The sequence below is a fragment of the Piliocolobus tephrosceles genome, chromosome 6 (assembly GCF_002776525.5).
Source record: "Piliocolobus tephrosceles isolate RC106 chromosome 6, ASM277652v3, whole genome shotgun sequence".
NCBI lineage: Eukaryota > Metazoa > Chordata > Mammalia > Primates > Cercopithecidae > Piliocolobus > Piliocolobus tephrosceles.
The window spans coordinates 109,685,351-109,700,759 of NC_045439.1; the positions used below are offsets into that span (position 1 = coordinate 109,685,351).

Here is a 15,409-nt window from a genome sequence, read left to right on the forward strand (position 1 = left end):
TTCTTTTGAGAAATGTCTGTTCATATCCTTTCCCCACTTTTTGATGGGGTTGTTTGTTTTTTTCTTGTATATTTGTTTGAGTTCTTTGTAGATTCTGGATATTAGCCCTTTGTCAGATGAGTAGAATGCAAAAATTTTCTCCCATTCTGTAGGTTGCCTGTTCACTCTGATGGTAGTTTCTTTTGCTGTGCAGAAGCTCTTTAGTTTAATGAGATCCCATTTGTCAATTTTGGCTTTTGCTGCCGTTGCTTTTGGTGTTTTAGACATGAAGTCCTTGCCCATGCCTATGTCCTGAATGGTACTACCTAGATTTTCTTCTAGGGTTTTTATGGTATTAGGTCTAACATTTAAGTCTCTAATCCATCTTGAATTAATCTTCGTATAAGGAGTAAGGAAAGGATCCAGTTTCAGCTTTCTACTTATGGCTAGCCAATTTTCCCAGCACCATTTATTAAATAGGGAATCCTTTCCCCATTTCTTGTTTTTCTCAGGTTTGTCAAATATCAGATGGTTGTAGATGTGTGGCATTATTTCTGAGGACTCCGTTCTGTTCCATTGGTCTATATCTCTGTTTTGGTACCAGTACCATGCTGTTTTGGTTACTGTAGCCTTATAGTATAGTTTGAAGTCAGGTAGCGTGACGCCTCCGGCTTTGTCCTTTTGACTTAGGATTGTCTTGGCAATGCGGGCTCTTTTTTGGTTCCATATGAACTTTAAAGCAGTTTTTTCCAATTCGGTGAAGAAACTCATTGGTAGCTTGATGGGGATGGCATTGAATCTATAAATAACCTTGGGCAGTATGGCCATTTTCACGATATTGATTCTTCCTATCCATGAGCATGGTATGTTCTTCCATTTGTTTGTGTCCTCTTTGATTTCACTGAGCAGTGGTTTGTAGTTCTCCTTGAAGAGGTCCTTTACATCCCTCGTAAGTTGGATTCCTAGGTATTTTATTCTCTTTGAAGCAATTGTGAATGGAAGTTCATTCCTGATTTGGCTCTCTGCTTGTCTGTGACTGGTGTATAAGAATGCTTGTGATTTTTGCACATTAATTTTGTATCCTGAGACTTTGCTGAAGTTGCTTATCAGCTTAAGAAGATTTTGGGCTGAGACGATGGGGTTTTCTAAATACACAATCATGTCATCTGCAAACAGGGACAATTTGACTTCCTCTTTTCCTAACTGAATACCCTTGATTTCTTTCTCTTGCCTGATTGCCCTAGCCAGAACTTCCAACACTATGTTGAATAGGAGTGGTGAGAGAGGGCATCCCTGTCTTGTGCCAGTTTTCAAAGGGAACTTTTCCAGTTTTTGCCCATTCAGTATGATATTAGCTGTGGGTTTGTCATAAATAGCTCTTATTATTTTGAGGTACGTTCCATCAATACCGAATTTGTTGAGCGTTTTTAGCATGAAGGGCTGTTGAATTTTGTCAAAAGCCTTTTCTGCATCTATTGAGATAATCAGGTGGTTCTTGTCTTTGGTTCTGTTTATATGCTGGATTACGTTTATTGATTTGTGAATGTTGAACCAGCCTTGCATCCCAGGGATGAAGCCCACTTGATCATGGTGGATAAGCTTTTTGATGTGCTGCTGAATCCGGTTTGCCAGTATTTTATTGAGGATTTTTGCATCGATGTTCATCAGGGAGATTGGTCTAAAATTCTCTTTTTTTGTTGTGTCTCTGCCAGGCTTTGGTATCAGGATGATGTTGGCCTCATAAAATGAGTTAGGGAGGATTCCCTCTTTTTCTATTGATTGGAATAGTTTCAGAAGGAATGGTACCAGCTCCTCCTTGTACCTCTGGTAGAATTCAGCTGTGAATCCATCTGGTCCTGGGCTTTTTTTGGTGGGTAGGCTATTAATTGTTGCCTCAATTTCAGAGGCTGCTATTGGTCTATTCAGGGATTCAACTTCTTCCTGGTTTAGTCTTGGAAGAGTGTACGTGTCCAGGAAATTATCCATTTCTTCTAGATTTTCTAGTTGATTTGCGTAGAGGTGTTTATAGTATTCTCTGATGGTAGTTTGTATTTTTGTGGGGTCGGTGGTGATATCCCCTTTATCATTTTTAATTGCGTCTATTTGATTCCTCTCTCTTTTCTTCTTTATTAGCCTTGCTAGCGGTCTGTCAATTTTGTTGATCTTTTCAAAAAACCAACTCCTGGATTCATTGATTTTTTGGAGGGTTTTTTGTGTCTCTATCTCCTTCAGTTCTGCTCTGATCTTAGTTATTTCTTGCCTTCTGCTAGCTTTTGAATGTGTTTGCTCTTGCCTCTCTAGTTCGTTTAATTGTGATGTTAGAGTGTCAATTTTAGATCTTTCCTGCTTTCTCTTGTGGGCACTTAGTGCTATAAATTTCCCTCTACACACTGCTTTAAATGTGTCCCAGAGATTCTGGTATGTTGTATCCTTGTTCTCATTGGTTTCAAAGAACATCTTTATTTCTGTTTTCATTTCGTTATGTACCCAGTAGTCATTCAGGAGCAGGTTGTTCAGTTTCCATGTAGTTGAGTGGTTTTGATTGAGTTTCTTAGTCCTGAGTTCTAGTTTGATTGCACTGTGGTCTGAGAGACAGTTTGTTATAATTTCTGTTCTTTTACATTTGCTGAGGAGTGCTTTACTTCCAATTATGTGGTCAATTTTGGAATAAGTGCGATGTGGTGCTGAGAAGAATGTATATTCTGTTGACTTGGGGTGGAGAGTTCTATAGATGACTATTAGGTCCGCTTGGTGCAGAGATGAGTTCAATTCCTGGATATCCTTGTTAACTTTCTGTCTCGTTGATCTGTCTAATGTTGACAGTGGAGTGTTGAAGTCTCCCATTATTATTGTATGGGAGTCTAAGTCTCTTTGTAAGTCTCTAAGGACTTGCTTTATGAATCTGGGTGCTCCTGTATTGGGTGCATATATATTTAGGATAGTTAGCTCTTCCTGTTGGATTGATCCCTTTACCATTATGTAATGGCCTTCTTTGTCTCTTTTGATCTTTGATGGTTTAAAGTCTGTTTTATCAGAGACTAGGATTGCAACCCCTGCTTTTTTTTGTTCTCCATTTGCTTGGTAGATCTTCCTCCATCCCTTTATTTTGAGCCTATGTATGTCTCTGCATGTGAGATGGGTCTCCTGAAGACAGCAGACTGATGGGTCTTGACTCTTTATCCAGTTTGCCAGTCTGTGTCTTTTAATTGGAGCATTTAGTCCATTTACATTTAAGGTTAATATTGTTATGTGTGAACTTGATCCTGCCATTATGATATTAACTGGTTATTTTGCTCATTAGTTGATGCAGTTTCTTCCTAGCCTGGATGGTCTTTACATTTTGGCATGTTTTTGCAATGGCTGGTACCTGTTGTTCCTTTCCATGTTTAGGGCTTCCTTCAGGGTCTCTTGTAAGGCAGGCCTGGTGGTGACAAAATCTCTAAGCATTTGCTTATCTCTAAAGAATTTTATTTCTCCTTCACTGATGAAACTTAGTTTGGCTGGATATGAAATTCTGGGTTTAAAATTCTTTTCTTTAAGAACGTTGAATATTGGCCCCCACTCTCTTCTGGCTTGTAGAGTTTCTGCCGAGAGATCTGCTGTCAGTCTGATGGGCTTCCCTTTGTGGGTAACCCGACCTTTCTCTCTGGCTGCCCTTAAGATTTTTTCCTTCATTTCAACTTTGGTGAATCTGGCAATTATGTGTCTTGGAGTTGCTCTTCTGGAGGAGTATCTTTGTGGCGTTCTCTGTATTTCCTGAATTTGAATGTTGGCCTGGCCTGCTAGGTTGGGGAAGTTCTCCTGGATGATATCCTGTAGAGTGTTTTCCAATTTGGTGCCATTTTCCCCCTCACTTTCAGGCACCCCAATCAGACGTAGATTTGGTCTTTTGACATAATCCCATACTTCTTGCAGGCTTTGTTCATTTCTTTTTCTTCTTTTTTCTTTTGGTTTCTCTTCTCGCTTCATTTCATTCATTTGATCCTCCATCGCTGATACTCTTTCTTCCAGTTGATCGAGTCGGTTACTGAAGCTTGTGCATTTGTCACGTATTTCTCGTGTCATGGTTTTCATCTCTGTCATTTCGTTTATGACCTTCTCTGCATTAATTAGTCTAGCTGTCAATTCTTCCACTCTTTTTTCAAGATTTTTAGTTTCTTTGCGCTGGGTACGTAATTCCTCCTTTAGCTCTGAGAGGTTTGATGGACTGAAGCCTTCTTCTCTCATGTCATCAAAATCATTCTCTGACCAGCTTTGATCCGTTGCTGGCGATGGGCTGTGCTCCTTTGCAGGAGGGAGATGCGCTCTTATTTTTTGAATTTCCAGCTTTTCTGCCCTGCTTTTTCCCCATCTTTGTGGTTTTATCTGTCTCTGGTCTTTGATGATGGTGACGTACTGATGGGGTTTTGGTATAGGTGACCTTCCTGTTTGATAGTTTTCCTTCTGACAGTCAGGACCCTCAGCTATAGGTCTGTTGGAGATTGCTTGAGGTCCACTCCAGACCCTGTTTGCCTGGGTATCAGCAGCAGAGGTTGCAGAAGATAGAATATTGCTGAACAGCGAGTGCACCTGTCTGATTCTTGCTTTGGAAGCTTCCTCTCAGGGGTGTACTCCACCCTGTGAGGTGTGGGATGTCAGACTACCCCTGGTGGGGGATGTCTCCCAGTTAGGCTACTCAGGGGTCAGGGACCCACTTAAGCAGGCAGACTGTCCCTTCTCAGATCTCAACCTCCGTGTTGGGAGATCCACTGCTCTCTTCAAAGCTGTCAGACAGAGTCGTTCGCGTTTGCACAGGCTTCTGCTCCTTTAGCTGAGCCCTGTCCCCAGAGGCGCAGTCTACAGAGACAGGCAGGTTTCCTTGAGCTGCTGTGAGCTCCACCCAGTTCGAGCTTCCCAGCGGCTTTATTTACCTACTTAAGCCTCAGGGATCGCGGGCGCCCCTCCCCCAGCCTCGCTGCTGCCTTGCGGTTAGATTGCGGCAGACTGCTGTGTTAGCAAGGAGGCAGGCTCCGTGGGCGTGGGACCCTCCCGGCCAGGTGTGGGATATATTCTCCGGTGTGCCGGTGTTATAGCGCAGTATTGGGGTGGGAGTTACCCGATTTTCCAGGTGTTGTGTGTCTCAGTTCCCCTGGCTAGGAAAAGGGACTCCCTTCCCCCTCGCGCTTCTCAGGTGAGGCGATGCCTCGCCCTGCTTCAGCTCTCGCTGGTCAGGCTGCAGCAGCTGACCCGCACTGATTGTCCGGCACTCCCAAGTGAGATGACCCCAGTACCTCAGTTGAAAATGCAGAAATCACCAGTCTTCTGTGTCGCTCGCGCTGGGAGATGGAGACTGGAGCTGTTCCTATTCGGCCATCTTGCTCCGCCCCTGTCCTAGAATCTTTTACATTTTATTCATGCTCACTTGGCATAAAGGCCAAGGTAAGATTTGAACCTTTTCCCTTTTGAACTTTCTCTGTGCTCACTTCTAGACTATCAAACGGTCCTTGATTTAATCAACTCTGATTTCAAAAACTTTAATTCTGATTAGGTCTTGTTTTTTCTTTTAAAAGACCTCTTTATTTTTACCTTCAACATTTGTTTAATCCTTCTTCAGTACCCTAAAGATTTTATTTTAGTTTCTCAGTTGTTAATTTGGCCTATTAATTAGTCAATTGTAGGTCATCCTTTTTATTTTTCCTAAAATTAACTCTTTCAACCCCACATATTTGTCCTGTTACCTTCAATCAGATATTAATGTTAAACATCTAACATGTCCCACTTCCCCATTAACTGTCCTTTCTCCCCCAGTTCACCGACCATATTCAGTTAACTTGGATCTTCATCTCTTTTTCTCTATATGGGTCCTTCTGCTTACAAACATTTTCAGGTATTTAAAAAATTTTTTGGAAGAGGACAATTTGTCCCAACTGCTTATTTTCCTCATTTCTTGTCTTCCTTTTTACTATTAACACTTGTAAAAAGTGTTTGCTACCAGCTTTATTGTGATTCATTTACCCTGTGAGTATTGCCCCCACCTACCAGCTAACATTCCCCTTTTAAAGATTATCTGTTATGAACATATCACCATATTTACTCACTGTTTTTCATTCTTACTCCTCTGTGACTTCTTTAGAGTATTTGACATTGGTGTCACTCACTTTTTAAAACTTAATTTGTTTAATTTTCCTGACAGCCATGTGAAATTAATTAATTTAAAAATTTTTATAGAGACTATCTCATGCTTGTGGAGTACACGTGATATTTTGTTACAAGCATACAATATGTAATAAACCCAGAATAACCATCACTTCCAATATTTATTATTTCTTCATTTATTCTTTTTATTTTTTTGAGATGGGGTCTCACTCTGTCACCCCAGAGTGCTAGGTGGTGCAGTCCAAGCTCACTGCACCCTCAAACTCCTGGGCTCAAGTGATCCTCCTGCGTTGCCCTCCTAAGTAGCTATATATGTGTGTGCCACCATGCCCATCATTTCTTTGTGATGGGAACATTCACAATATACTCTTCTAATTATTTTGCAGTGTACAAGAAATTTTTGTTGTCATCACACACAGCTGTTAGTGTCATATGGAACTAAAAGCTTCCATTGCCACTCTTAGGGTTTGGTAGGTCTTTTTGTCTTTTTCTCAACTTCAGTGGTACCCTTGCTTCCCTCATTGCATTAGGTGCATCCCACTGAATGGCAGACTCTTCTCTGCAGTGTTGATTCTTGTTAGAAGCTTGAGGTTTATATATACAGAAGCCTAATTTTCTCCAAAGCAGGAGAACCTTTAATTCCTATCCCGTACTAACTCTGTAACCTCTCAATTGGTCTTTTTCCCTCTGGTCTCATACCTGCCCCAATCCATCCCTGTAAGTTGGTTAATCTTCCACAGAGTATAGTTTCTTCCATATTAATTTTCTTTCTTTTTTCCTTTTTTTTTGGGGAAAGGGTCTCACTCCAACCCAGGCTGGTGTGCAGTGGCTCCATCACAGTTCACTGTAGCCTCAACCTTCTGGGCTCAGGTGATCCTCCCACCTTAGCATCTCAAGTAGCTGGGACTTACAGGCATGCACTACCATGCCCAGATAATTTTTTTGGTTTTTTTTGTAGAGATGGGATTCCCCACCCGCCTACCGCCGCTGCGCCAGGCCGCAGGTTTGTTTTCTACAGTGACTTCTGTATTCCTTGTTAGTTCCCAGAATGCCCTGTTCTTTCCTCTCAGTTTACCTTCTTTTTTCAAGTGTCTGATCACCACAACCATTACTTTCTTTGAATAATTGTATAGTATTCATCTATTTTGCCTTTTTTTTTTTTTTTTTAAGAGACAGAGTCTTGCTCTGTCATCACTCACCCAGGTGATCCACCTGCCTCGGCCTCCCAAAGTTTTGGATTACAGGCGTGAGCCACTGTGCCTGGCCCTATTTTGCATTTTATTGTATTTATTTGTGTTTGCATTATCTTCTTAGAAAGAAGGGGGTCTTTGTATTATATCACCTAGCACATTACAAACTGCAGATGATAGTCATCATTTGTTTTAATTATAAAAGGTCCTAAATAAAATCTCAAAAGAAGGTGTTCAAAAATCTTGAAGCAGTTGAAGTATTGTTGGAGTAAGATCCTTTCAAAGAAAAGCATCATTAAATGTGTAATTTTTCATTTTTTTAAGCAGCATTTTTTAGGTTCAGTTTTTTAAATTATTGTACCTTATTTGCTTATAGCTTTTAGGTAGTAATAGAAATTATCTGAAAAAATGCACATAAATTACTCTATAATACTGCTATTATTCCTCAAAATGATGTATAAGAAGCATTTTTTTTTACATAAAGGAGAATTAAGTTAACATACATAAGTAGTATCTCTTTTTTGTAGCAGAGTTTTATTTCAACCAGGTTCGTGTATTTCATTATGTACCTACTAGGAAGGTATTTGATAAAATTTGCTAAGAAGTATGGCAAGCTGGGGGTGAAGAATCAAACAAGTCTGGATTTGAATCCAAGCTTCACTGTGTATGTGTGGAACTTCGAACAAGTTACTTAATCCGACTCTCAGATTGCGTTTCTTGAAAAGAAAGTTACTGTGATTATTAGAAAAACTGTATTAAAGTGCTTAATAACAATTTGCACTTAGGAGATGTTCAAGTAATGATAGCTATTAATTTCTAAGTTGTCATTATTAGAATTGGGGGAGTCCTTGATTGTAATTTTCACAATTTAGAAGGGGAAATAAATTTACCTAGCTTAATGTGATAAACAAACGACTATGAAAGTACAGAGGAGGTAAAGATGAAATGTTTAAACAAGAAGTAAGGAAAGATTTTCTGTAAATTTCACTTAGGCTATGAGGGATGATTTTTTAAGTTTCCAAGGAAAAAGAAAGCTGGTATAAAAAGCAGTTTCTTATGCCGTAGGTAAGACAGAGTACTGAATTTTAAAAAGATCTACTTCATTATAAATTTTATTGACACTAAATGATAATGGTAAGACTAGTTAGACTGTTATGATAACATCATAACTGGTCTTCTGTCTACAGTTTTCCCTCTTTTTTCCAGTTCCTCCTTTCTTTTACTGTAGGCAAATCTGGGCAGGTCATTCTTTGGCCTAAAGTCCTTTCCTAACATTGATAGAATGAAGTTCAGATTTTCTGGAAAATATAATACCTTTCCATATCAAATTCCTAACTACTTTTCAACTCCTTCAACTCCTTTTATTCTCTTGAAAATTCTTCTGTATCTTCAGTTACTCTTTGCTTTGCCGGGAAGTGAAGCAGTAAGAACCTTCTAACTGCAGTGAACTCCTAATTGTTAGCTAGCTTCTACCTCATTTGTCTGCAGCTTTCCTTCATGCAACCACAAACTCTGTATGTGTCACTATTGATTTTTATCTTGTGTTAATTATTTATGAATATGTATTCATTGATTTAGCAAATATTTATTGGGCAATCATTCTGTGCTGGCCCCTCTCTCCCTGAAACACTCCCTGCAACCAACCATAAGCTCTAGGGCAGGCTGCTTGCCTTTGTTATTGTATCGTCAGTCTCTAGTCCAGTATCTTAAAATTGTTAAATTGTTCCTTTTATGTTTCTTAGAGAGTAAAGTTGTTAGTTATATGGAATCAAGATTATGAAGAAAATACAGTTAAAGGAGGTTTTTGACCTCAGTTTTCTTGAGGTATAATTTATACACAATACAATTCAACTATTTTTAGAGAATTGCTTAATGAGTTTTGATAATTATATACTGTCAGCTAACCAGGTAGGGGATTTTTAAAAATTAGGTTTTAACATTATATTTTTACTATATTGTAATAAAAAACGTTTCTTAGATTTATTTCTGTATTGCTGTTACTTTTATGGAGAGCTAATAGGAAGAAGGGTAGTATTTTTTTTTTCTTTTTATTTGTGAACTATGAATTCACTTTTCCCTTCCTATGATACACAAAACTGTAAGTATAGAATTAAATACAGAAAAATCAAATAGATGGTAGAAATCCCTTTTTATAGATGAGAAACTCTAAAACAGAATTCAGGCAACTAAAAATTTATAATTATCAACATTATGATCTGGTATAAGTTGTAGACAGATGTAGAGGCTATCAAAAGACCTTATACTGTAATATTTTCTCTCCTCTTATATTTAATAGATAAATAAACCAAAAATAGTCTGCTTGTTGGAAGAGAAAGAATAAAGAGCTTTTAAATCTCATTTAAAAATAACTTATTTTGGTTCACGTGTTTTAGTAATCAAACAAAATCTTAGACTTATTTCTCTGAGGAAATATAGTTGTGTATACAAGTTTTTGCATATAATTTCAGGGCTTCCCAACTTCCCAATGTACTCTTCTAACAAAACTTTGTTTTTGTGATACCATCTTAAATTTGTAAACTCTAATAGTAATTACTCCTAGGTTAAATAAATGACTATTAGAAATCTGAGGATATTTTCTGGGGATTACAGCTAGTGACACATACAGTCTGCAATTGCATGAAGGAAAGCTGCAGATAGATGGGTAGGAAAAAAAAAAAATATATATATATATATATATATATATATATATGTGTGTGTGTGTATTTTCAGCTACATCCATGTCCCTACAAAGAACACGAACTCATTCTGTTTTATGGTTGCATAGCATTCCATGCTGTATATGTGCCACATTTTCTTAATCCAGTCTGTCATTGATGGACATTTGGGTTGGTTCCAAGTCTTTGTTATTGTGAATAGTGCTGCAGTAAACATACGTGTGCATGTGCCTTTATAGCAGCATGATTTATAATCCTTTGGGTATATTCCCAGTAATGGGATGGCTGGGTCAAATAGTATTTCTAGTTCTAGATCCTTGAGGAATCGCCACACTGGGAAGACTACATTTTGAAGTACAGTAGTCCCCCTTATCCACTGGGGTATATATTCCAAGACCCCCAGTGAATGCCTGAAACTGTGGATAGTATTAAGCTCTATGTGTACTGTACTTTTTTTCCTATACATACATACATTTAATAAAGGCTTCTTTATAAATTACACACAGTAACATAATTAACAACAATAGTATAATAATTATAGTAATAATATACTATAATAAAAGTTATATGAATGTAGTCTGTCTCTCTTAATATATCTTATTGTGCTGTACGTGGGTAACAGAACCCACGGAAAGTGAAACATGGGTAACGGCGATGAGGAGGGACAGCTGTAAGCTGTGAGGTGATGTTTGTGCTGTTGGTCTAATACTGGCTTTCTAGTACAGGAAACTTTCCGTACTGGAATTAAAAGGGTATATAGAAGCTATTATCATGGACTACAAAATTTGGTTAGTTTTCTTTTCTGTGCTGAGAGGAAACATTATTTTAACTCATGAGTTCCTCTTTTTTTTTTTTTTTTGATTTTTTGATTTTTTTTAAATAACCCTGTACTAGAAAGCCAGGCTCAGTGGCCTGCCTCTGTAGTTTCAGCTACACAGGAGACTGAGGCAGAAGGATCACTTGAGCCCAGGAGTTTGATTCCAGCTGGGCAACATAGTGAGATCCATCTCTCAAAAGAAGAAGAAAAAAGTCTACTAGTAATTACAAGGAACACTGTAAATGTCTGAATTTACAGATAGTAAACAGTGGCATTTAGCTCAAGTTCTGTTTACTTCCCAGATCATTTGGATCCTACCTCCCTCCCCCTACACAAACATGTTAAGATTGGAGAGTAATAAAAAAGAATTATTATTGATAACTGTTCATATTATAGCACACGTGTTATTAACAAAAATTTAGAATTGTTTTCAACTCTTAGTAAATCAAAATATTTAATTTGATGCTCTTTACATATTTAGTTTGATACTCTTCACATTTTCTTAATTCTTAGTATTTCCTTTTTTAATATGATGGTAAGGTACAGTGCTAACCATCTAAGAATATGCCTAGGAAAACAGTGTCATTAGAATATAATAGGTAAGATGGAATATAAGGTAAAATATTGAATTAAATGGAAGTAACTGGCTTCCATTTTATTATTTACATTATAATCTTTTATTAAAAACTAGAAACTTAAGTATGGAGTTGAAATATAGTTATAAATTAAGACTTACTGTATAATAAAATTCTTACAATCTCTTTTGTTTCTCCAGCTTTCATAGTAACCGTCCAAGCAAAAGATTTTGTATTTTTAAGAAGCATTCAGAAAATCTCAGGTAACTAGTTGATCTTTTTTTACTCTTTCTATTGAAAAATTGTAATGACTTAAATTTTTTTAACACAACAGCTTTATTGAGGTAGAATTAGCATACCATACAATTTATGTGTTTATAGGTTTTAGTATATTCACAGAGTTCTGCAGCAATCACCAGTTAGTTTTAGTACTAAAACCCTGTACCTATTAGTGGTCATTCCCATTATTCTCTGGCTGTCCCCATCCCTAAACAACAACTAGTCTACTTTCTGTCTGTGTAATATTTGCCCATTCTGGGCATTTCATATAAAAAATGATACATGATATGGGCCTCTGTGACTGGCTTCTTTCATTTAGCATAATGTTTTCAAGATTCATCTGTGTTGTAGCATGTATCAGTATTTCGTTGTTAAAAATTGCTGCATAATATTCCATTGTGAAGATATATCATAGTTTATTGATTTAGATTGCCTTCATTTTGAGGCCTTATGAATAATACTACTGTGAACATTTGTGTGCATGTTTTTGTATGGACATGTATTTTTATTTCTCTTTAGTATATACTTACAATTGGAATTGCTGGATTATTGATAACTCCATGCTGAGCCTTTGAGGAACTACCAGACTATTTTCCAAAGTAGCTCCACTGTTTTACATTCCCACCAGCAGTGTTTGAGGGTTCCAGTTTCTCCACATCTTTGCCAACACTTTTTATTATCTCTTTTTGATTATAGTCACCCTAATGGGTATAAAGTGGTATCTCATTGTGGTTTGCTATAACTTTTTTTAAACCTGATGTTAGGTGCCTAATTTGAAAATATAAATGATTGCTACTGGACATTAGAGAGTGGTGTTCATTGTATTCTTAGACCAGAAGTGTGATTAGCCTTTGTTCTCTTGCTGAATTTATTTCAGTGGAAAGGTGGTGTCCAGAGGAAACCTTGATGCATTTGCATTGTAAAATGAGAGCAAAAATAAGACTTTCCAACAATATTTGAATATTTAAAAGATAGCTAAGCTATCTAGTAAAGGAATGAACACTTCTTTAGTTTTGAAGTAAATTTCCTTTAACCACTGGAATTCTTGAAATCAGTATATGATTTTTATAATTCTTATATTTTCTTTTGAAAATAAAGAGAATTATACAATTTTATTACTATACAGAAAGAACTGTTGATAAAATTTTCTGAAGGCATTGATAGTTATCTTTGGTTATACCACACACTTAGAATCCACTGAGCACTATTGTTTCATATTCTTGTGATTTCTTGAACTTTCTTTGTTCATTTTATGTTGCCATTGCTCCTTGAAATGTCAGTGTCTTTGTTCCACCAAGCTGATCTGTAGAGATAAGTTTAGCCAATACTTATTTTGATGCTTTGGATTAGTGGAAAATGTAGAAGAGGGGATGATATGTCTCAGTACCTTTGCATTTATTATTTCCTATGCCTAGTTTGCTTTTCTCCAGATATTGTATGGTTAGCTCTTTTGTCTCCTTTAGGCCTCTACAATGATTGAGTGAGTCTTTCCTTGACTACAAAATTTAAAACTGTATCCTCTTCCCTTTGCTTTATCCCAGCATTCCCTATCTCCTTTTTATGTTTTACTTTTCTCTAGATCATCTAACATACTTTTATTTTACTTGCTTATTGCCTGTGTTCTCTCACTACATTGTGTGTGGTTTGGTTTTTTTGTCTATGCCTGGCACATAGCAGGCACTTAGTAAATATTTCTTGAATAAATTAATGTATATATGAAAAATGACGTATGTGGAAAATAGGTCCCATCTGTGATGTTAGACTAGTAGCTCACAGGGAGAGAACATTTCATTCAATTTTTAAAATATATTAGTACTACTTTTAAAATATTCACTGAATCTGGGGAAATAATTAAGGTACATTAGATGTTACCTTTACTAAAAACAGTTAGAAGAGTGAATATGGTATTATTGCATGCTAAGAATGAGAGTTTAATTAAATTTTTACCTCATTGTTGTCAAGCTCAGTTGTGTGTTTAGTTTCTCAATGGACTATGTGATTTTAAAGATCTGGGATGTGTTTTCACTTAACTTGAGTAGTCTCAGATTGAAAACTGTTCAGTTTCTGTGAACGGAGCTTAGCATATTTGTAATTCTATATGATACTAATTAATGTAATTACTCTTACTGAAATGGACTATTCATACTGTAACTATTTTTTATGTATCTATCTTGCACATAAAGTAGCAAGTCCTGTAAAGGTAACAGTGATAAAGCAGTGTTGGAACCAACCTTCGGGGAATGTACAGTAGAGTTTATTGGGTGGGAGTTAAGGTCTGAACATAAATAACTATGAATTTTAATAAGTGCAATGAGAGTTATTTCAGAGAGGAAAAAGATTACAGTTCTTGTAGTGATCTGGATAGGTATTAGGCCTACTTGGCTTTAAAGGATGGATATTGTTTCTACTGGTAGAAGACGCACGGGGGCATTCTGGTTCAATAGACTAAATTTTTTTCAAGAGTTCTGTTTATAATTTAAATTACTTTAGGCAACTTAACATCATTTATACATTTAACATAATTGATTTTCTTTTAAATAGCACTTCAAATGCTTGGTGTAACAAACTCCCAAGTGCTTAACTCTTATAAGAAATTAAATATATAGTGGCTAAGTTCTCTGAAGTATTTTACAGGCTTAATATTTTAAAACACCTTTCAGCTGAAAATCACACAAGTCTAAAATGCATTTTAAATGAGAATCTTAATGTACTTTATGTCAAGTATATTCAAATACTTCAAATAGCAAATGCGAAACAGTTAGATCCAGTGAGGACAAAAGCTATTCCTGTACCCAAAAATAAAGTATTGATAACTAGGGACTTGTTTCCTAACTTCTTTAAAAATTTATAATAATTACACATTTCATTTAAGAACTACAGCACTCAGGCCAGGCGCGGTGGCTCATGCCTGTAATCCCAGCACTTTGGGAGGCCGAGGAGGGCTGATTACAAGGTCAGAAGTTCGAGACCAGCCTGACCAACATGGTGAAACCCTGTCTCTACTAAAAATACTAAAGTTAACCGGGTGTGGTAGCATGCGCCTATGGTCCCAGCTACTCAGGGGGCTGAGGCAGGAGAATCGCTTGAACCCAGGAGGTGGAGGTTGCAGTGAGCTGAGATCACGCCACTGCACTCCAGCCTGGGTGACAGAGCGAGACTCCCTAGTTCACAGTGCTGAGATGATGAGGAACTCAAGTTTGCGGACTTTAGTATTTTATTAACTATATTAGCTAGTTCAGTGTTAAATAAGAATAATACCAACCTTGATGGTTGTAGCGTGAATCAGATGAAATAATACATGGGAAAACTCTTGACACATAATATACAGTTGATGGTGGCTATAACATGATCTGTTTTTAAAGCCTTCCCATTTTTCTTCTGATTTTGTCTCCCACTAAATAAAACACCAGCTTCTAAGTAAGCTCCATTTGAGCATAGACAGTACTATTTTTTTGTTCGCCATTATATTCACAATACCTAGTAGTACAGTATTATAAAAATAGCTCCAGTAAATATCAAGTCAATGAATATGCTATCTTCACTTTGCAGATGAGTGGGAGGACAAATAGAGTGTGACTTGCGTAAGTTACACAAGTTGGTTGTGGAGCCAAGACTGACTCTAGGTCTTCTGACTCCTAACTTTTAACAATTGGTATGACAGGTAAAAGTATAAAATAAATACTTCCTGTAAATAAATGGTAGCATAATTTGGACATGGCTGTGTCATTTTCCAGAGAATAATTTCAGTTTATATCAAAT

General features: G+C 37.0%; 1 protein-coding gene across 6 annotated transcripts in view; it reads left to right on the forward strand.

Annotated features, from left to right (window-relative positions):
- The window catches only part of ZNF280D (zinc finger protein 280D), a 102,461-nt gene that overhangs the window by 61,022 nt on the left and 26,030 nt on the right, over window positions 1-15,409 (forward strand). For all 6 annotated transcript variants that reach the window (XM_023228632.1, XM_023228635.1, XM_023228638.1 and 3 more), the window contains one exon: window positions 11,572-11,634. In XM_023228632.1, coding sequence (XP_023084400.1) covers window positions 11,572-11,634 — 63 coding nt within the window. The remainder of the gene's footprint in view (window positions 1-11,571; window positions 11,635-15,409) is intronic.